Source organism: Seriola aureovittata, chromosome 14 (assembly GCF_021018895.1).
Source record: "Seriola aureovittata isolate HTS-2021-v1 ecotype China chromosome 14, ASM2101889v1, whole genome shotgun sequence".
Classification (NCBI taxonomy): Eukaryota; Metazoa; Chordata; class Actinopteri; order Carangiformes; family Carangidae; genus Seriola; species Seriola aureovittata.
The window spans coordinates 22,992,501-23,012,886 of NC_079377.1; the positions used below are offsets into that span (position 1 = coordinate 22,992,501).

At 41.0% G+C, this 20,386-nt stretch overlaps 2 protein-coding genes across 3 annotated transcripts in view; both read left to right on the forward strand.

The window, feature by feature from the left end:
- The window catches only part of LOC130181751 (1-phosphatidylinositol 4,5-bisphosphate phosphodiesterase beta-1), a 26,719-nt gene extending 16,703 nt beyond the window's left edge, over positions 1-10,016 (forward strand). The window contains exons 17-32 of the mRNA XM_056396155.1: positions 45-129; positions 501-625; positions 1,445-1,599; positions 1,793-1,960; positions 2,047-2,146; positions 3,102-3,206; positions 3,695-3,807; positions 3,890-4,040; positions 4,194-4,247; positions 4,810-4,987; positions 5,251-5,383; positions 5,463-5,539; positions 6,506-6,595; positions 6,777-6,834; positions 7,030-7,116; positions 7,541-10,016. Coding sequence (XP_056252130.1) covers positions 45-129; positions 501-625; positions 1,445-1,599; positions 1,793-1,960; positions 2,047-2,146; positions 3,102-3,206; positions 3,695-3,807; positions 3,890-4,040; positions 4,194-4,247; positions 4,810-4,987; positions 5,251-5,383; positions 5,463-5,539; positions 6,506-6,595; positions 6,777-6,834; positions 7,030-7,116; positions 7,541-7,693 — 1,832 coding nt within the window. The 3' untranslated portion in view covers positions 7,694-10,016. The remainder of the gene's footprint in view (positions 1-44; positions 130-500; positions 626-1,444; positions 1,600-1,792; positions 1,961-2,046; positions 2,147-3,101; positions 3,207-3,694; positions 3,808-3,889; positions 4,041-4,193; positions 4,248-4,809; positions 4,988-5,250; positions 5,384-5,462; positions 5,540-6,505; positions 6,596-6,776; positions 6,835-7,029; positions 7,117-7,540) is intronic.
- A 1,230-nt stretch (positions 10,017-11,246) lies between these two features.
- Positions 11,247-19,150, forward strand: napba (N-ethylmaleimide-sensitive factor attachment protein, beta a). Of its 2 annotated transcripts, XM_056394541.1 has the most exons (10): positions 11,247-11,496; positions 13,739-13,818; positions 14,292-14,408; positions 16,058-16,104; positions 16,209-16,286; positions 16,435-16,490; positions 16,749-16,833; positions 17,184-17,288; positions 17,396-17,464; positions 17,984-19,150. In XM_056394541.1, the coding sequence occupies exons 1-10, from the start codon at positions 11,399-11,401 to the stop codon at positions 18,134-18,136; spliced, it is 888 nt and encodes a 295-aa protein (XP_056250516.1). In that variant the 5' UTR covers positions 11,247-11,398; the 3' UTR covers positions 18,137-19,150. The 2 variants fall into 2 exon arrangements, with proteins under 2 accessions (XP_056250516.1, XP_056250517.1); XM_056394542.1 differs by lacking the exons at positions 11,247-11,496; positions 13,739-13,818; positions 16,058-16,104 and having other exon boundaries at positions 14,301-14,408.
- Positions 19,151-20,386: the final 1,236 nt, after the last annotated feature.

Consider the following 20,386-nt stretch of genomic DNA (forward strand, 5'->3'; position numbering starts at 1 on the left):
GTGTGCGTGTGTGTGTGTGTGTGTGTGTGTGTGCGTGCGCGCAGAGGCAGCCCGCTGTTACCACATGTCGTCTTTTGTGGAGACCAAAGCTTTGGAGCACCTCACAAAGTCACCAGTGGAGTTTGTAGAGTATCCTTGGCAACGGTTACCACAGCTACTCCATACCATAGCAACTGCTTCTACTTCTTCTTTCTCTTTTGATGCTTTTTTTTTTCTTCTTTTTTTTATGTATAAACCTTCAAAAAAACTCAGTCACTAAGCAACTTTTAATATTAATTTTAATTCACATAGCAACAGCATTATCTGTGAAAGTCTCTGTAGCGGTGTAATAATACACTCTACTTGAATATATGATGATGATGATGATGAATAAGTGCAGAAACAAGCATTTCTAAAGTTATACTCATACAGACAATGTTCTGATTGACGTCTTTCTGAGGAAGATGTGTTTGTTTCTGATCTTTGAACTACAGCTGTGTCCTTAACCTTACATTAACCAGATATAATAAATCCCAGCTGAGTCGTATCTACCCCAAAGGAACCAGAGTCGACTCGTCAAACTTTATGCCTCAGCTCTTCTGGAACGCCGGGTGTCAGCTGGTGGCTCTCAACTATCAAACCATCGGTAAAAAACAACTCCTGCCTGCTGGGCTGTCAATTTACAGACCTTCAAAACAAAGGAATTTAATTTACCTGGATATTGTAATGATGCTAACAGTTTATGTTGAGATCACACAAATACACAAATGTAATACGTACATATATTGAATTTCCATATATGAAATATACATTTTTATTTTATATGTACATGTATGTAAGAATTATAAATTAAACCTCTTAGAAATTGGAACAATTTCATATATTGACATATATATCTAGCCTATACAAATACATACATTTATGTATGTGTGCTTATATTGTAGACAGATGTTTCACAGCCAGTAAAGTCAGTGTTTGTTAATATTATAAACAGTAGGGTCTGAGACCACTTTGAAATTGATAAGAAAAACATATATAAACATATATATTTTTCTAACGTGTGTTGTTTTAATAAAATTGCATAAATAAATTGAATATATAATGTTTTTACATAAAAAACATATGTATTGTATGTTAATCATCACATAGATATTTTTGATATATACATATATATATATATATACACATTTTACATATTTCATATATGTTATAAACGTATATCTTCTTATATCCAGAGGAAGTATATATGTGATAATAATATATCCCCTTATAGGTGACATATGTGGCTCTTAAAATAGGGATATATACTGTATGTCATATATTACATTTTAGTTTGGGACTTAACATCGTCTGGACCAAAATGAATAGAATCAACTTCATTAATCCGTTTCCTGTTTGCAACAACTGGAGTGCAACAGCTGAAGCTCTGAGCTCTTATATTCGTAACATCAGCTCTCTGTTCCAGATCTGTCCATGCAGCTGAACCTCTTCATGTTTGAGTACAACGGTCGCAGCGGCTACAGACTGAAGCCGGAGTTCATGAGGCGGCCGGACAAACACTTTGACCCTTTCACAGAAAACACAGTGGACGGCATCGTAGCTAACATGATCTCTGTGAAGGTAAACCTGCACGTTGGAGCATCTTATAATGTACGATTGTGTGAAAATCCTGGTGTTGTTATCACAGGAAGTCGGAAATGTTCAAAATCTGACATAAAAAGGCTTTAAGACGTTGACTACACCGCTGCATATTCCTGCAGCCCTCGAGGGAATACAGGCTGACACGTTCGGTCTGTGTCTCTGCGTGTCCCAGGTGATTTCAGGCCAGTTCCTGACTGAGCGGCGGGTGGGCGTGTACGTGGAGGTGGAGATGTTTGGACTTCCTGTGGACACCAGGAGGAAGGCGCTGAAGACCAAAACCTCCCAAAACAACAACGCCATCAACCCGGTGTGGGACGAAGAGCCCATCGTCTTCAAAAAGGTGAGATTTGTAACGGAGACGCAGGAGGGAACAGCTGAGTGGAAACACGTCTCAATGCTGATACTGTCTGATCCATCTGTTGACAGGTGATTCTTCCCACTCTGGCCTCTCTGAGAATCGCTGCTTTTGAGGAAGGAGGAAAGTTTATCGGTCATCGGATTATTCCAGTGTCTGCCATCCGACCAGGTGATGAGTCATATTTATTTTATCCCTTTTATCCTGAACTTTCTCTTTGACACAAATGGGACAATCATATGTGACTCTGGATAAACAGGGATGTAACCTGAAACTAATCTCTGTGTTTCAGTTTATCTCTTGCTTGTGTAAATTCAGCACAACGGCAGAAAACTCTGTAAAAACTTTCCTGACGTGGGATGAGAATTTATTACCACTGCGCTGTGTCAGACAGTAAAACAGCACATTTCTTTACATGCAAATGTTACACATTATTACTTTAATCTCTAACTTGAAAGAAAATATGTTATAAATATTTCTCTTCCTGTTGCAGACTGCATCCAGTCTCCCACTGTTTTCAAAAACACATTACAAACAGCTGCTGTTTTCAAATGTCACTCACCACTTTCAATAAAATAACAGTTTTGTCCTGACATAATGTGCATGAGTGATGTTTGGAGTGAACTCAGCTGCACCTCTCTCTCTCTGTCTCTCTCTCTCTGTCTCTCTCTGTCTCTGTCTCTCTCTCTCTCTCGCTGTCTCTGTCTCTCTCTCTGTCTCTGTCTCTCTCTGTCTCTCTCTCTGTCTCTCTCTCTCTCTGTCTCTCTGTCTCTCTCTCTCTCTCTCTCTCTCTGTCTCTCTCTCTCTCTGTCTCTCTCTCTCTCTCTCTCTCTCGCTGTCTCTGTCTCTCTGTCTCTCTCTGTCTCTCTGTCTCTGTCTCTCTCTGTCTCTGTCTCTCTCTCTGTCTCTCTGTCTCTGTCTCTCTCTCTCTCGCTGTCTCTGTCTCTCTCTCTCTCTGTCTCTCTCTGTCTCTGTCTCTCTCTCTCTCTGTGTCTCTCTCTCTCTCTGTCCCTCTCTCTCTCTCTGTCTCTCTCTCCCTCTCCCTCTCCCTCTCTCTCTCTCCCTCCTCTTATTCCCTGAATAATCCAAACACACATCACATCAGCCTGTGTGTTGTTTCCTTCAGGTTATCGTTACATCGGCCTGAGGAATGAGAAGAATCAGTCTCTGATTCTACCGGCTGTGTTCGTCTACATCGAGGTCAAAGACTACGTCCCAGACACCTTTGCAGGTACAAACGGCGGTAACTTTTTCCCCTGAGATCTGATCTCGACAGAGAATACATTTTTTGATTTTAATGACCCTGCAGCCTTTTCTCATGTCAGGTTGTTTAAACTTGTTCCAGTTACAGTTTGCAAACATTATTAAAATGTGCCGGAGCAGCGGCTTAAACACAGCTGGAGTTTCATTCGTTTCATTAATATACTGAAGACAAATCTTAAAAAGAGTTTAGTTTCCCCATAAAAGGCCTCAAATTATGTTAAAGTATGAAGCTTAAGGTTTCAAATTCACCTGTCCAGTGTAATGCTGCCTATGCAGGTCCAGGTCACATTAATTTAATTCATATTATTAGAAATGATTGCTGTATAATTATGGGAAGTACTGACAAATATGTGATATAATGATAAATACTTCTAAGCCATGTTGGTCCATGCTTTCAGCTCTGGAGCACAACTCCTCCCTCTGTATTCATGTGGTTCTTTATATTTTCTTCTCCAGATGTGATCGAGGCTCTGTCCAACCCCATTCGATATGTCAACCTGCTGGAGCAGAGGTCCAAACAGCTGGCGGCTCTGACTCTGGAGGACGGGGAGGAGGAGACTCAGACTGAGGTCGGTCCTGTTTCTGCTGTTTCTAGCCTGCGTCCCGGAGGCTGAACACGCGGCTGTAATTCATGTGGGTGTTGTTCTTCAGGATGAAGCCGACAGCTGTGCAGAGCGGAAGAACGACCTGAAATCAGCTCCACTGGAAAACGGACTCAGCCCCGCCCCTGGTCCTGCAGGACACACCCCCATCGCCACGACGCCCAAAGCTTCCGCAGCCAATCAGCAAACAGCGACGACAGGTAGCGTCCACCTACAAGCAAGGAAACCCACCCCTGCGTTCAAAGATGTTGATGTGTTACTATCAACGCAGTCGTCATAATGATACTAGCAATAATTTAGGTTTTTATTAATGTTAAGAAAAACTGACGTTGATTCTCTCCTCTCTGTTTTAGAGGCACCGAAACCTGCAGCAAAGACTGAGGACCTGGTGTTAAGTGTTTTGATAGGTCAGTAATGGTCATTATGCTGTTAAACAATTTCCTGATATGAAGTCAATCAATCAATTAATCCTGGAAAAACTGACATTATCATGGATGTTTTTAGAGGGACGAAAACTTTAACTAAAGAGCAGCTAATTTCAATTAAGACAAAACTCAATCTTGATTTTTATTTTACTTCGGTAAAGTTTAAATGACTCAAGTGTGGAAAAAACATCTTATTAAAAGCCTTTAAGGACTACAAGTACAAAATAAATCACTATATTACCCTATGTTGAAGAGGACATACAAACAGACAACAACAACAATAAAAACTCACATGATTATAAATAAAAGTAGGTCTACATAGTGTCTGGTTTGTGTAAAGTGTTTAATTGATGCTGCTTTTTTTAATCCATTTATATAATAAAAGATCCAATTTCTGTTTTGTTTTTTTGTTGCTTGAGACTTTATAAAAGTTAAACATCTGAATTTTCAGTGGCGATTGATTAAAATTGATATCAATAATGTGAAATAACTTACAATTCATTCTTATCAAGGTCTGTTAATACTCTGTGCTGTGTGGCGACAGATGTCCCAGTGTGCACCATAGAGAGTCTGCAGCAGAGCAAGGTTTACCAGAAGGAGCAGAGACGTCAGTTCAAAGAGCTGAAGGAGTTGGTAAGAAGACACCAGAAGAAAACGTCGGAGCTGCTGCGAGAGTTCAACAACAAGTACAAGAAAACGGCCAGACAGTGCAGCAAGAGCCGGTACACACACACACACACACACACACACACACACACACACACACACACACAACGTGTTATTGCCTATTAGCTTCTGTCTCTTCTCGTCATTTTATTTTGAAATTGAGTTCACAGGAAAAATGTCATGTCATTGTGGCGTATACTAAAATAAAAAGTCCGGAGGAAATCTATAATTTTCCCTGTGTTTATGTATTGTGTGTGTGTGTGTGTGTGTGTGTGTGTGTGTGTGTGTGTGTGTGTGTGTGTGTGTGTGTGTTCATCAGGGGTTCGTGTTCGGACAGTGAGAAAGACGAACGCCTCCAGCAGCTGAGAGACGAGCAGCAGCAGCAGCTTCTGGCTCTGAGGCAGGAGCAGTACTACAGTCAGAAGTATCTGCAGAGAGAACATATAAAAACGGTAAAGCTGACCGTGACCTTTGACACGGGAAGTTCAAAACTAAACTCTGTGTTAAAGTGTGATTTTCTGTTTCCTCCAGCTGACGGAGCGACTCAGCAGTCTGGCGGAGGAGAGTCACAACAGCCAGATGAAGAAGCTCAAAGACATCTGTGACAAGTAAGATAAAGATCTGTCTCCTGAGTGCGCACATTTTGCTTCAGCTTGTTTGATTTCTGTGAGGAATCACACAAGGAGTTGAGCTCCTTTCATAACTGCCAGAAGAAGAGCAGCTGTTCCAGCTGTTCCCGGCTGCAGCAGGTTGGTTTCTTGACATCAAACGTGAGAAGTAACATTTACTCAACTTCTGAACTGAAGTATAACTTTGAGGTATTTGTACTTTACTTGAGTATTTCCAGTTTAAGCTACTTTATACTTCTAATACAATGCAGATGGAAATACCACACTCCCATTAAAAAACATCATCTCAAGACCCCTCGGATTTATCTGCCCCCCGGACGAAGAACCACTAGACTGAACTTGTTGTAATACTTCTGTACTTTTACTTTTCATGTAGGACTTATATTAGGACTTAGTACTATATACTTTTACTTAAGTATCTCTTCCATCACTGCTCGCCATGCTTATAGTATGTCCAAGATGAAATTCATGCCATGAAACTTACACTTCAGATTTATAGAGCAGTTACCAAAAAAAATAAAGTTAAAAAGCTGCTTTTTAGTGGCTTAAGATTAAAAGAAGAGACAATAAAACATGTCGTCTTCCCTCAGATGATGTCAGGGAGATAAATCGGATAAATCCTGGAGTTGGATGATTTATCTGTTCACATCAAATTGTTGCAGAGGCTCCTTTATGGAGCTTGATGACGGTTTCTTCTAAAAAACCACCTGCTGTGACAGCAGCTATCTTCAGGTTTTAGCAATGTCACTTGAGGATTTCTAGTTGATGGTTGAATGTAAAGACTCCCTGGACCTGAACTCTTTGGGGGATATTTCTATTTCAGTGTGAGCCGAGACTTTTACCTGGTGCACTTCCAACGACTTTGTAATTTAGGAGAACTTAATACCAGGTTGTTCCTTCCTCCCCCCACTGTTAGCTCTAATGTTTTTCCTGCTGCTGCTGCAGGGAGAAAAAAGAGCTGAAGAGACAGATGGATCGAAGGAGGACAGAGAAGATCAACCAAGCGAAGACCAAAGAGAAGCATCTGGCTGAGGAGTACGATCCATAAACACACACACACACACACATACACACACGCCGATATTTATCCACTACCCCTCACCCTAGATACCCGCTGCAGCTCCTTCATCTCCTTCATGCACAGATTCCTCCAGCAAGTTTTGTCAGATTTAGTCAAACTCAACCGAGCTCAACCCATCTGTCTGTGTGTTCCCAGGGAGAAGATTGAGATCAATAAGTCCTACGTCAATGAAGTCGTCCAGAACATAAAACGGGTGAGCGGAGGATGATGAATCTGGGTTAGAGGAATTTTTCACGGGCTTTTCTATAGACTGAATCCTGCAGAGACGGTGATGAAAATTTTATGGCTTGAGCGCTGTCTCTCTGTGTAGCTGTTAGCTGTGTCTGTCTGCAGTCATGAAACGCTTCAAAAGTCTCTTTGACTGTCTGTCTGTCTTTTCTGTCTCCAGCTCGAGGAGACTCAGACAAAGCGCCACGATCAGCTGGTGGAGCAGCACAACGGGCTCCTGCAGGAGATTCAAGACCAGAAACCAAAGGTACAACACGAGTGGAAATCCTCTCTCCAGCTTCCCACCGTGGCCTGATTTATGAAGTTAATTTATTCGTTGTCCTGCCCTCGTGAAATGCACCACCTACCACTTTGAATATTTCACACTTGAATGTGCTACACAGCAAGAAATGTCTTATACACGAGGCTCCAACCTGCTGCTGCTGCTGCTCCACACCCACACAGTTTAGGATCAGTACTGACGTCAACACGGGCCGTTTGAGTGATGCAGTGCGCCCTCTGGCAGCCATATTGGAGCCGTTCAAACGTTTGGCAGTAATGGCTGACAACAGCTGGTTGAATTTCTCAACACAAGGCAAATAAACAAGCAAATTTCTGTGTTGTTTCTGACCGGGGAACTGAGTCATCACAGATATGTCTCACTGATTCACCGTTCTCTTGTCTCACTGCAGCTGCAGGGCACCATCGAGGCAGAGTTTCAGGAGAAGTTCCAGTGTTTGCCCGGAGAGATTCAAGACTTCCTGCAGGACAGGAAGACAGAGGTCAGAGGTCACAGCAAGTCCCGGCCATCAACCCCTCACGAAACTCTGTCAGAGGAGGACTGAAGAAGCATGAAGAGGAAGGATCGATGAAAATCAAGAAAGTGCAGGAAGAAAGAGGAAGGAAGAAAAAGGCAGTGAGGGAGTAAAGAAAAGAAGAGATATTAAGATTATAAAGACTGTTACTTTTCTTTTTAATGGACGAATGCTTTAACAGTTTTTTAAATTCCATTCTAGCATGCACTTTGCTGTTCTTCAGCATTTAATCAGAACACATTTAGTCTTAATTTCTGCTATTTTGACAGACAACTGAAACCCAACGGTTTGTACTGCATGACAACCCTATCTATCTATCTATCTATCTATCTATCTATCTATCTATCTATCTATCTATCTATCTATCTGACAGTTTGTGCAATGTATTTCTCTTGAACATACATCAGACTCGAGGCCCATCTCTATTTCATATACACACACGGAGACGTCAAACAGTCGCTACAAATCCAAACCACACGTTTATTTATCTTCTTATTAGCCCACTAGCTCAACGTGGTTGCCACAGCAACCTGGTCGACAGTGGTCAGAATCAAACACACGGCGATGCTAATACGCTTAGAAAGGAAACAGTATTACAATCTTATTGTTTTAAACTTTCGTATTGTTCTTTTTTTCTTTCACGCTCACACAGTTGCGCACATTCCCACTTGGAAGCTGCCCAGTACGACCACAGCCTGACGTGATCTGGCCTCTGAGCAGTTTAACTGGAGCAGATGGAGGTTAATGGTTTTAGCTCACAGGCTCCTCAGCTGTGGTGATGACGGGGGGGGGGGGCACATGCTGCTCTCCACCCACATTTATCCACCACATCTTCCTGCTGGTCTAAAACTGAGAAAATACGGTACAATGACATATATTATTGCACACTATCATAATATAACACATATACTATGTCATATGAATACTTATACTTTATTATGAATATTGTATACTTTTAATGATACTGGAAAACACACACACACACACACACACAATTCATTTTCAATAGGAGCTGAATTTTGTGATATTTATTTATCTATTTATTTTATTTTATTTTAGGCTCATGGTTTCATGCAATAAATCAATGCATCTAATGTCATGTAATATTTCAAGAGTATGTTACCGGCCCTTTCTTTTTTTTGTGTGTGTGTGTGTGTATTGTACCTTAGGGTGGTTGTTCATGTAGAAGCTTAACAATCATCCATATAACCGGTAAGACCTTCACGGGGGTGAAGGCCTCATTCAGAATATTTATGAGTGTGTTAACACACTTGTTGTAGAGCGATCATCGGCATGAGTTTAATGTGATGAGGGAGGATAAAGGGAGCAGACTCAGAAACGACCTGTCTGCACTTTGTGTTTTACAAGATTTATGCCAGAATACCCCTGGATCATTTATTTATTTATTTATTTATTTATTTATTTATTTATTCATTCATGAGGTTTGTGGGAAAATGTGTCAAGGGCAGATTCAGCTAAGAAACAGAAATTAATACAATAATATTATAGCATGACAGTTAACTTAAGACTTTTGTGGATTTATGGATCATCAGACTTTTACTCACATAATGTTTAAGGAAAGGGAGAGGATTGGCACAGAAAGATTAAAGGACTAAGAACATGTTTTATTTTGGGGGGGTGTTGGCGAATGAACCCATTTTTGATTTGTTTTCTGAAGTTTTCTGACCAGTAGCAGCAACATCCCCAGAGTTTTCTCGGACTGCTGCACAAACGGTCGGACAGCTGTCAGATGTGGAGCCAAAGACTCTGCTGCCGCTGCATGATTTATTTGTTTCGATGTGAAAGTTGTTTTAACATAGTTATCACCCTGATGAATGTTTCTTTATTTACAGTATTTATTGTTGATAATTCAGTAACAAGAGCGTCATTTATAAAACTGTTTCAGACTTCTTTTTGTAAAAAAAATGTAAAATGAATGGAGCTTGTGACTCTTTGTACAGTGATCCTCCAGAAGATTATTGGTTGGAACATTTTCCATGTTTTGTTTTTCCTCTAGACTTAAACAACTAAGGCTTAAGCTGCGTTCAACAACCTTTTCTCAGAGAATCTTGGCTTTAAATTGAAGCCACTGTTGAACGATCTTGTACCTGACCTACACTGCAATTGATTCAGATTCAGCTGCAAAATTAAAGTTCATAACTAAATTATCTGTTAAAACATGTTCATGTCCAGGTTCTCCAGCAAAACGCCTTGTTGAACGCACCCCAGCTTTAGTGATTAAACTGAGCATGCTTTACTGTCTTAGATTTCTCCACCTGTTTAATCGTTTCCTGGTTTTACTGAATGCTATTTTAAGACCGATTGAAAGACCATTAAAACATTTGATCTAAAATGATTTGTAATCAATTAATATTCCCGTGTCACAGTCCTAGAACGATGCTGTATTTGCTTTTCAGCGCTCAGTGTGTTGTGGGAAGATGCTTCATATGAAGTGTATGAAAGGAGGAAGTTTGGTTCCATCAGACCCAGAGTATAATAGGTTTAATTACTGTTGTCACCCACATCATGACGAATCCACCATGTCCGTGTTTCTTCACAAAACGTTGCTGTTGTAGTGACTTTGTGTACGAGCAGGATAATGTGGGTTTTCACAGAGAGGCGGTGAACTGTAGTTGTCATGGAGGAGGAAGATGGAGGAGGCTTTTCAAGCTGGGAGGCGGTCTGTCGTGTTTTCTTATTACAATGAAACACACTGGATTTATTGGAAGAACTTTCTGCCTGTAGATATAACAGTGTAGTATTTAGTAAACTAAGCAACATGACATAAGAATGTTTATGTTGAGGTCTTAATTTACCTGTCCGTACAATTTCATCTCTCTTCCACAATGTGTTTCTTGTGTGTTGTTTTGTTGTGTTATTACCTCACTGGCTAATACATTTGTTCTTTGTCAAGATTCGACAGTTTCCAAACCAAATATCTGAATTTCATTTCCAGAAAAATTTTCTTTTCTTTCTTTTTTTTATCTAATGCAACAGTGATCTTTGAGATTACAGCTGCATGAATCCATATTTATCCAACATTAATGGATCAACTGTTAGATTATTCACTCGTTAATAATTTGAGTCCCATCAGATAAAGGTTAAAACCCAAATAGAATAAACTGAAGATACTGAACTGTTAAAGTCATGAAAAACAAAATGCTAATTCTCAAACAGATGGCTCGGTCCTGCGCAGTCACAGCTCAATAATATCATTAAACGTTCTGCCTGACAACTCACAAATTTATTTTTTATAATAATATAATTTTATAAATGTATTAAATTTATTATTTGGAAGGAGACGCTGCTGAAAATTGTCAACGCCACAAATAAAATCCAACTCATCACATCTCTATTGTTGGTGTCAGAAATATGAGAGATGGATATCAAGGCACATAAAGTGAAAATGATCTGTAATTAGAAAATATGTTGAACCTACCCTTTATTTATTTATTTATTTATTTATTTATTTGTTTATTTGTTTATTTGTTGATTGATCGCACCGGTCAGTAGTCATTCCTATTCTTTCCAGCAGATGGCGGTAAGGAGCCGCGAATGATCTTTCTCTCTCGCCGTAGAAGAAGAGCCGCAGCCTCTCAGCATCAGCACCAGCAGAGACATCCCCCTCCTCTCCTCTCCTCTCTCCTCTCTGCTCTCCTCTGCTCCTCTCCGTCCACTGCGGAACATCGGCCTGTTTTCTTCCCATCCCTCCGCCAGCGGCAGACCCAGCTCGCCATGGACAACTCCGGCAAAGAGAAGGAGGCCATGCAGCTGATGGCTGAAGCCGACAAAAAGGTCAAAGCGTCCGGATCCTTCCTGGGAGGGATGTTCGGGTAAAAGGATGCTTTCATTCTCTTCCTTGTCTCTGTTTACCTCTCTCTCTCTCTCTCTCTCTCCCTCTCTCTCTCTCCCTCTCTCTCTCTTTGGTATGGGGGAGGGATTCGTGCACGCAGGGCCCATTAAACCTGTCATGTGTTTCTGCTTTTCTTCGCCACAATAATATTCCTAAAAAAATGTCCCCATAGCGTGTCTGTAATGCCCAGTACTGAGCTTCAGAGGCCTGATCAGATGCATTGATCAATTTTGTGATTTATCGTCTTAATATTCGTGTGATCTGTTCTTTACATTCCTGTAACTTTCACTGTGACATTGCGTCCTTCTGAAAGATTTATCCAAGGGTTCATATGGCGCCTTCAGCTCTGGGGTAAAAATCTGAGCAGTCATCGCAGATAATGTGGCCTGCGTGTCGTGGCCTGACACGCAAGAGAAATGTAAATGTGGTTCTACATCTGCTGCTGCTGCTGCTGCTGCTGCTGCTGCGGCTGCGGCGGCGGCGGCGGGAAGGATGTGAGCGTGAGGCCGTGCCAGGGATGCAGGGAGGCGGGGAGAGCAGCGCAGTCAGGACGGTGTGCGAAGAAAACAGTCGGTGGTGGTGGTGGTGGTGGTGATGCGGGGGCTGTGTGTGTGTGTGTGTGTGTGTGTGTGTGTGTGTGTGTGTGTGTGTGCGTGCGTGTGTGTGCGTGCGTGCGTGTGCGTGTGTGTCTGCGCAACCGGATGGATGGGAGTGGGCTGGTGGCCTTCATGTGTTTGGGAGGGGTTGATGTTTACAAGTAAAATGCAAACACATAGACAGATAGATACAAGAAACATAACATTTAATAAAATTAAACTCATGCAACATAAAAATGTATTTCACAAACATAAAAGAACAATGCAGTGACAATAAAGTAAAAACCACTCTTCCCAAGTCTTTCTCAACAATTTATATCTTTATCATATACAGTTCAGTTCTATAGATAAATAACATGATTGTATTTCCCTTAATCAGACAAAATCTATCCCAAAATCTGAGAAGTGAAATGGGTCACATCTGTTTCCCCCACATGGGCAACAGCATGATTCTTGTTTTTTGTTTTTAATGAGCCTCAGCCCCAAGATAAGAGATGAGCCAAATTCAGTTGGGGGTCATTTAGTGATGTCACCATTGTATTTCAGTAATAATAATAATTGTGTATGAATTCATTTGTAGAAACTATAGACTTTTCATACTGTCACTGTGAAGCCTGGTGCAGATACAGGCGTTCTTCCTGGACATTAGGCTGTTTGGAAATGCCCGCAGTCTCTGCAGTTTATTTCTGCACACTCATGCTGTAGAATGGGGCATTTTTTTTGTAGCTGGAAAAAGCCACTTAATGTCAATTAATGAAGAAAATATCGAGTCATCATTCTATTATATTGTATTTACGTATGGAAAGAATCTTTTCTTCTTCATTTTTGTGCAAACAGGTTGTTAATATCTTTGTTTCCACTCTAAGACGCTGACTGTCACATTTTCACCTGAAGTGAAAACAACTAAATGGAGGAAATCATCTTCAGTGTCTATGAATGCACAGACACATTCATCTATAACTAATGGCTAGTAATTGTTAGACTAGATATAATAGAGAAAGGCCTATTATGGTGGATAAAATGCACACACACACTTATTTATTTGTAAAGATCAGATCATGAGACGTTGCTTCAGTGTCCAGACACACAGCTGCAAAGTGGATGTTCTGTTCAATGGAGAATGATGCAAACACTGTGTGAACTAGTTCATGTTGCAGTCACATGGTCTCAGATCTAACATGTACAGTAGCAGGCTGGATGAGAATCGAATGCTCAAATTAACAATTTCAATTAGGAAAGAAAAGATTGCATTTGAGTTTTACAGGATCTTTGTTCATGCTGCAGAAAAATAGAAATAAAAAAACACATCAAATTATCCTCATGTGAGCAGATTATGAGAGAGCTTCAGCTGCAGGGCGTCTGTATCCTCACAATGATGTCCTTCAGCTGGACACGGCTGCATGCTAATTTAAAACACGCTTTCATTTCAAAGTCCGACTCGTTTCAACATTAAAGTGAATGCTTCGAAAAATGAAGCATTTTTTTTTATATTTGGAATGCGTCACAAATTCAAGAGGTCAAGAAGCTGGAAATGATTCATTTTTTCTCTCTCTCTCTGTCTGTCTGTGTGTGTGTGTGTGTGTGTGTGTGTGTGTGTGTGTGTGTGTGTGTGTGTGTGTGTCATAGGGGGAACCATAAGGTGGAAGATGCCTGTGAAATGTACGCCAGAGCAGCCAACATGTTTAAGATGGCAAAGAACTGGAGTGGTAGGTGTCACACACACACACACACACACACACACACACACACACTCACACACACAGACACATTTACAGTACACGTCACAGTCATACTGCATACTCAACAGAAAAAAAACACAAATCTGTGCACAAATAAACAAAGTCCCACACGAACACGAACACACACACACACACACACACACACACACACACACGTATATTAAATGCTTTCTTCCATCCACATTTTAACAGGATATAAATGATTGAACAGCCTGCAGGGAATATTATATTACCAGCTTTGAACGTACACATACAGTGGATTTATTTATGAACATTAATGACAAACATTCAGAGCTGCAGAGAAGCAGCGTGCGCTGTAGTGATGGCAGGTGTGCCAATAATAGCTCACGCTGAGCAGAATTTAGCTGTTTAGATGTGTGTTCTGATGATTCTGCTGTGTGTGTGTGTGTGTGTGTGTGTGTGTGTGTGTGTGTGTGAAGCTGCGGGGAATGCTTTCTGTCAGGCCGCCCGGCTCCACATGCAGCTTCAGAACAAACTGGACTCTGCCACCAGTTTCGTCGATGCCGGCAACGCCTACAAGAAGGCCGACCCACAGGGTGAGTGAGCACTTCTGTCCTCCACACACACACACACACACACACACACACACACACACACTTCCAGATCCATCATCTGATCGACTGCAGCTCGATTCCCCCCGACAAACATCATTACATGTGACTCTGACGTCACGGCTTACCTGACCACGATGGACTGAGAAAGATCCCGTCTGCAGGAGATACTGGGAGATAAACAACATAGTGTGTGTGTGTGTGTGTGTGTGTGTGTGTGTGTGTGTGTGTGTGTGTGGAAGGAATAATGATCAGCGAGAGAAACAGTAATATAAATCAAAGTGACCACAAGTTCACCGACCTCCAGCTCCTTCAGCATCGTCTCCAGCATTTCCCTTCAATTGCTTATTGATTAACGTCCATATCTGTTTATTGGTTCGGGCACAGCTGTGATCGTGCTCCACTCGTCTTTCATTGTTTTTGGTGGAAATCAGTCTCTGCGTGTTTGAATTTATCTAATGTACTTCATCATTGTCTGTTCCAGCCTCCCAATGTATCCTGTTTTCATAGTTATCATTCTGAGGGAATGTGAGAGGTTTGAAGTTTCTGCAGAAAAATGTGGAGTGAGTTTGGGGCCTGTACGCCAGAATCTATTAGAGATGCTGGAGGTGGTCGCCACTGCTGCTTCTTTATTTTTCACTTTATCTAACACTGCAGCAAATGTACTGAGACAGGGAGAGAGAGAGAGACAGACAGAGAGAGAGAGAGGCTGACGGTATGATGTAGAACTGCAGAGGTGGAAGGTGAGCTGCGGTTTATTGACAGTACTCAGCAGAAACAGTTGTGTTTGAGCGTCATTAAAAGCCACGTTATATGTCGCTCTGTGTGTCTTAAAGCAGAGTTCGCAGGCAGATCCAGGTGTGTTGCATGGAAACACGAGGTCGGATTAAGTCGCTTAGATCACTGCACAAGTCATTTATAAGAGGCCACTACAGATCAATGAAGCTGCTGCCGTTTCCTTTTTATTGTTTTATCCTGAAGAGCAGAACCTGAGTAAATGTACTTTGCTATTTTTCACCTCTGAACACAGAATAAACGGTGGAAGAAAATCTCTGACATTTGGTAAATTTAGTCGATATTGTCTCATCGACCCACTGATATATGGAAAGTATTGTTTTGCTAATCAACTTAAGTGCCTGCCTGTCGCCGTGGTGATTGCTGCTTCGTCATCCCTCCTCATCTGTGGGAGGTTTATCCATCAGGTTATTGATTTTTTGATCTGTTTTTATTTTGAGCCTCTGAGACGTCAACAAATCAATGCAGCCAATAAACATACAGTCAGTGAAACCACAAATGCTACGTCCGTGTCGTCCTTCACGATACGAGACTCTGGCGTGAGTCACGTGGTGAAAGGGGGGAAGCCTCGACAGAGCCAGGACCCAGAGGTGGCTTTGTTGGAAGATTAAAATGGGTCGTTCGGTTGCTCTAGGAAAATTGATATCTAGGTTATGTTGCAACAGCCCTCCTGCTTCGCTGTGGGGAGCTTAATAAAACACTGTGGGTTAGCGGGTTAGTACTCGCAGGGGGACGAAAAGTGGAAGTGAAGATTTTTAATTTGACTCGGAGGCTTTTTTATCTTCAGTTCCTTGTAATTGTAACATCCCTCCTTTACCTTCTTATCTGTCTGTTTCCAGAGGCCATCAACTGTCTAAATCAGGCCATTGACATCTACACTGACATGGTAAGCTCCGCCTCGGCCACCGACCTGACGGCCTCTGACTGTCACTCTTATCTTTGAGTAAAACCCTGTGTGTGTGTGTGTGTGTGTTTGTGTGTCGATCCCAGGGTCGTTTCACCATCGCAGCCAAACATCACATCACTATAGCAGAGATTTATGAAGCTGAGCTGGTCGATATTGAGAAGGTAAAGTGAGAGATTTATGTCATTTTATTTTTTTTTGCACTTAAAATTTGATTTTTGAAACGTTTATAGTTGGCATATACTTCATTACACTCTTCTGTGTGTGTGTGTGTGTGTGTGTGTGTGTGTGTGTGTGTGTGTGTGTTTTCAGGCCATTGCCCACTACGAGCAGGCAGCAGATTACTACAAGGGAGAAGAATCTAACAGGTAAATAAACTGAATATTTAACTGAGGCTAAACTAACACAATGTAAAACACACACATTCATAAATAGAGCTGGAACAATTAGTAGATAAATTAATCAGTTTATCGACATTAATCAGAAACTGTTTTGATTCGAAAAATGTCAAATACTTGATGGTTTCAGCTTCTCAAGTGTGTGAATTTTTCACGGCGGCGGTGAAGACAGAGATGGAAACAGTAGCTCTGCAAACATCAGCCTTTCTTTGTTTGTGTGTGTTTCAGCTCTGCCAACAAATGTCTCCTGAAGGTCGGACACTACAGCGCTCAGCTGGAGCAGTACCAGAAAGCTATCGAGATCTATGAACAGGTAACAGCTGAGCACATGCGACCAGCACAGTGCCCCCCCCCCCAGTAAACGTTTCTTTTGTCAATATAATATTCAGTTATTGTCGCAGCTGCTGATGTTGATGCAACTGTCTGGTCATTTTGGAGATTGTAGTTTGTGATGTGGATGCATTTGGTTCCAGTGTGTGAAGTTTATATTTATATATATATATATATAACAGCTAAAGGCACATGTGAAACAAACAGCTAAAACATGTACACGCACAATACTGTAATAAACCTCACGTGTAATTCATCACATATCACGTTTAAACCACTCATAGTGATCACATGAGGTTTACAGGTGTAATCAAGTGTGTGTGTGTGTTTCAGGTTGCTATGAACACCATGGACAACCCTTTGTTGAAGTACAATGCTAAAGAGTATTTCTTCAAGGCCTCACTGTGTCACTTCATAGTGGACGAACTGAACGCCAAGGTAACATACATGCATACTGACGCACACACATACATCCGTATACATCAGCGAGTGTGTGGAGTTTAGCTGTGACTGAATACTAACACTTGTACGCTCGTGTGTTTCAGTTGGCCATTGAGAAGTATGAGGAGATGTTTCCAGCCTTCTCAGACTCAAGAGAGCTCAAACTGTTAAAGGTAAATGTATTTTTAACCAGGCTCCAGGGATTTAGCTTTTAGCTCACAGCACTGCTACAGCCTCACAGAGCTGTTAGCGTGGCTGTGGACTTCATTTTTTCCCTAATATTTTGTAAAGATAAACACATTCAGATTTGCACCTCAGTGAATTCAGACAGGATTTAGATTTGCAAAAATATTTACAAAGCATTTTATCATGTCACAAAAAGATGATTCCATCTTTCTTTCTTTTTTTTTGCATAACTTCAGAGTGTGCATGAATATTGTGTGAAATATTGATTGCTGCAGTTTTAGAAATGTTTGTGTATATAAAACTAGAGGTTACAAAGTGATTTACAAGTGAAAAAGTATTCATAGTAAATGAAATTAAATGGGTCCTTAATGGGTTCTGAATAAGGTTATAGAAGCAGCTTAGAATAAATATTTTCTAGGTCATTTGCCTCTTCTAAGAATTTTGTCTCACATATTCACTCTTCTTCTCTTGGTAGTAAAGTCGTCTTTACGCTTTGTTTGCAACAGAAACTCCTAGAAGCCCACGAGGAGCAGAACAGTGAGGCGTTCACGGAGGCGGTGAAGGAGTTCGACTCAGTGTCCCGTCTGGACCAGTGGTTGACCACGATGCTGCTCCGCATCAAAAAGACCATCCAGGGAGACGCTGGGGACCTGAAATAGACACATTTGGATAGAGGGGAGAAAAGGGAGGGAGACAGGGGGATAGTGGGAAAAGAGGGTGGTAAAGAGAGATGAAAGATCAGGGTACAGGGGGGGTTTAATTAAATCGAAAGGAAAGAAGAATGATGGGGAGGGAAACGTGTTTTAGTGGGAAAGGAGAGTTTAAGACAAAGAGGCAGAAAAATAAAAGGGGGGGGTTTAAGGGAGGGAGGGTTGGACAGAGGCAGTTTACAGTTGTAGATATCAGTCTGCATGTGACCCCCAACAAGCTAAGCATCACCTTCAAACCACCTTTAGATGACCCCCGTGTCCCCCGTCCTACAGTATTGCTCTCGTAACACTGGACAGAAACGTACTGAAGAGTGGGAAGGAACAAAGAGTGTGTGTGTGTGTGTGTGTGTGTGTGTGTGTGTGTGTGTTGTGTGTGTGTGTGTGCGTGTGCGTGTGTGCGCGCACTGCAGTAAGGTGAATTATACAATTTGATGGGAGAGTGTGCAACTTATATGAGATTTAAGGATATATGTTATTGTAAAGGGATAATAATGTTATTTATGAGATTCTTGGTATTTATTGTCAATACTGAAAATATTATTTATTGTTTATTATGGTGCTCAGTGTTACGATTTGTCTTAATATCTTAGGTATTAGCCCCTCTGCTCTCCTCTTTTTTTCCCCCTTTACTTCTTCTCTTCATCTGTTCTTCCTCCTTCTCCTCTTCCTCTGTCTCCCCTCGTCCTCTCCCCACCCCCACGCCCCGTCAAGTCAGTGAAATCACCCATCGTGACTGGTTGGTTCTTTGTGTTCGGGGCCAGCGGCTGGTCGGTGCAGTTTGCCACCAGCGCTAACTTCCCCGTCACTGCCTTGTTTGTGCATGTCTGTTGTCATGTTGATGTAAGTGTTCTCCGTGTCGTGCTAATGTGTGAAGAACATACATGTAGCCTGGTATCATTTGTGTGGAATCAGTAAATATGTACCTCAGATACCGAGTTGAAATAAAAACACCATCGCTCCAGATATCTGACTGATCACTGGTGTTTTTGGGCGCAGAACGTGGATATACTCACGTTAAAAGGATGAAATCAGATAATAGGAGGCCATATTGTCATGCTTGCAGCAGTAAATGTGCATAAAATCAGTGTTTAGAAAAAAAATCAATCTAATTTAGCAGTACTGCCTTTCAGTGTATAATGTATATTTCATCATTTGCTAATTTAAAGAAGGCTCAGACGTCTGTTTAAAATATATATTTAAATATCCCCTAATGTAGCCCTACACATCAATATAAATTTAGAGTGTCTTAATTTCATACTTTAATTTTATTCACTTTAAAAGCTGAGGGTACAAGCTACTTAAATACAACTTAAATAAATTGATTAAACTCTCTTGATTAATCTTTTTTTTTGCAATGAAAGGCTAACGAGTGTAAACAACATTTAAAGCTATAGTCTTTTTTCTCAGAGGATCCCGCTCAGTTGTTTTATCCCTTTAAATGAATTAATCATGCACATTTAATATGCTGTCTGATGGTCTTTGGGTAATGTAAGTGGGGGCTGAGGGAGTCCTCTACTCTAGGGCCTGGTGGTGAACTTTTAACCTTGCTGCAGAGCAGAGCACAGCAACAACTACAGTGTAAAATCGTGGTTAAATAAAAACTGTGATTGCTCAGGTATGTTGTGCTCCTGAGCTCGTGACAGCACGTGAAGAGCTAACGTCCTGATGTGTTAGCTCTTCAAGTCATATAGCAGATTTATTAGCAAGTGCAAGTATATTCCACAACCACAAGAGGGTGCACTTTCATTAACAATGAGGTTGAACAATAGGTCCTGATGAGTGAATATTACATAATGCTGTAATTAAACAAACAGCACGAATAATGACCTTAGGCTATATATATATATATATATATATGTATATATATATATATATATATATAAATGATATGTATTCTGTATATTATTCCCAGTATACTAACATACGCATCAGACTATCAGTGGCAAGTGGCAATTAAATAACTTTATAATAAATTAAGTGATATGGCACCTGGTTGTAAAGGCTTGTCTTACAATCCCTAGCATATTACATTACTACACTATTACTTACTAATGTTGCATTATTTGTTTTGATTTTTATCTTCATTTGTGAATTGAATTTATTTGATTTTATTGATCTAGTCACTTCAAAATTGGGTGAATACCAAGCGACAGAGAATGTTGGAATATGTATCTTGTTTGGTAAATTTACAGTTGTAGC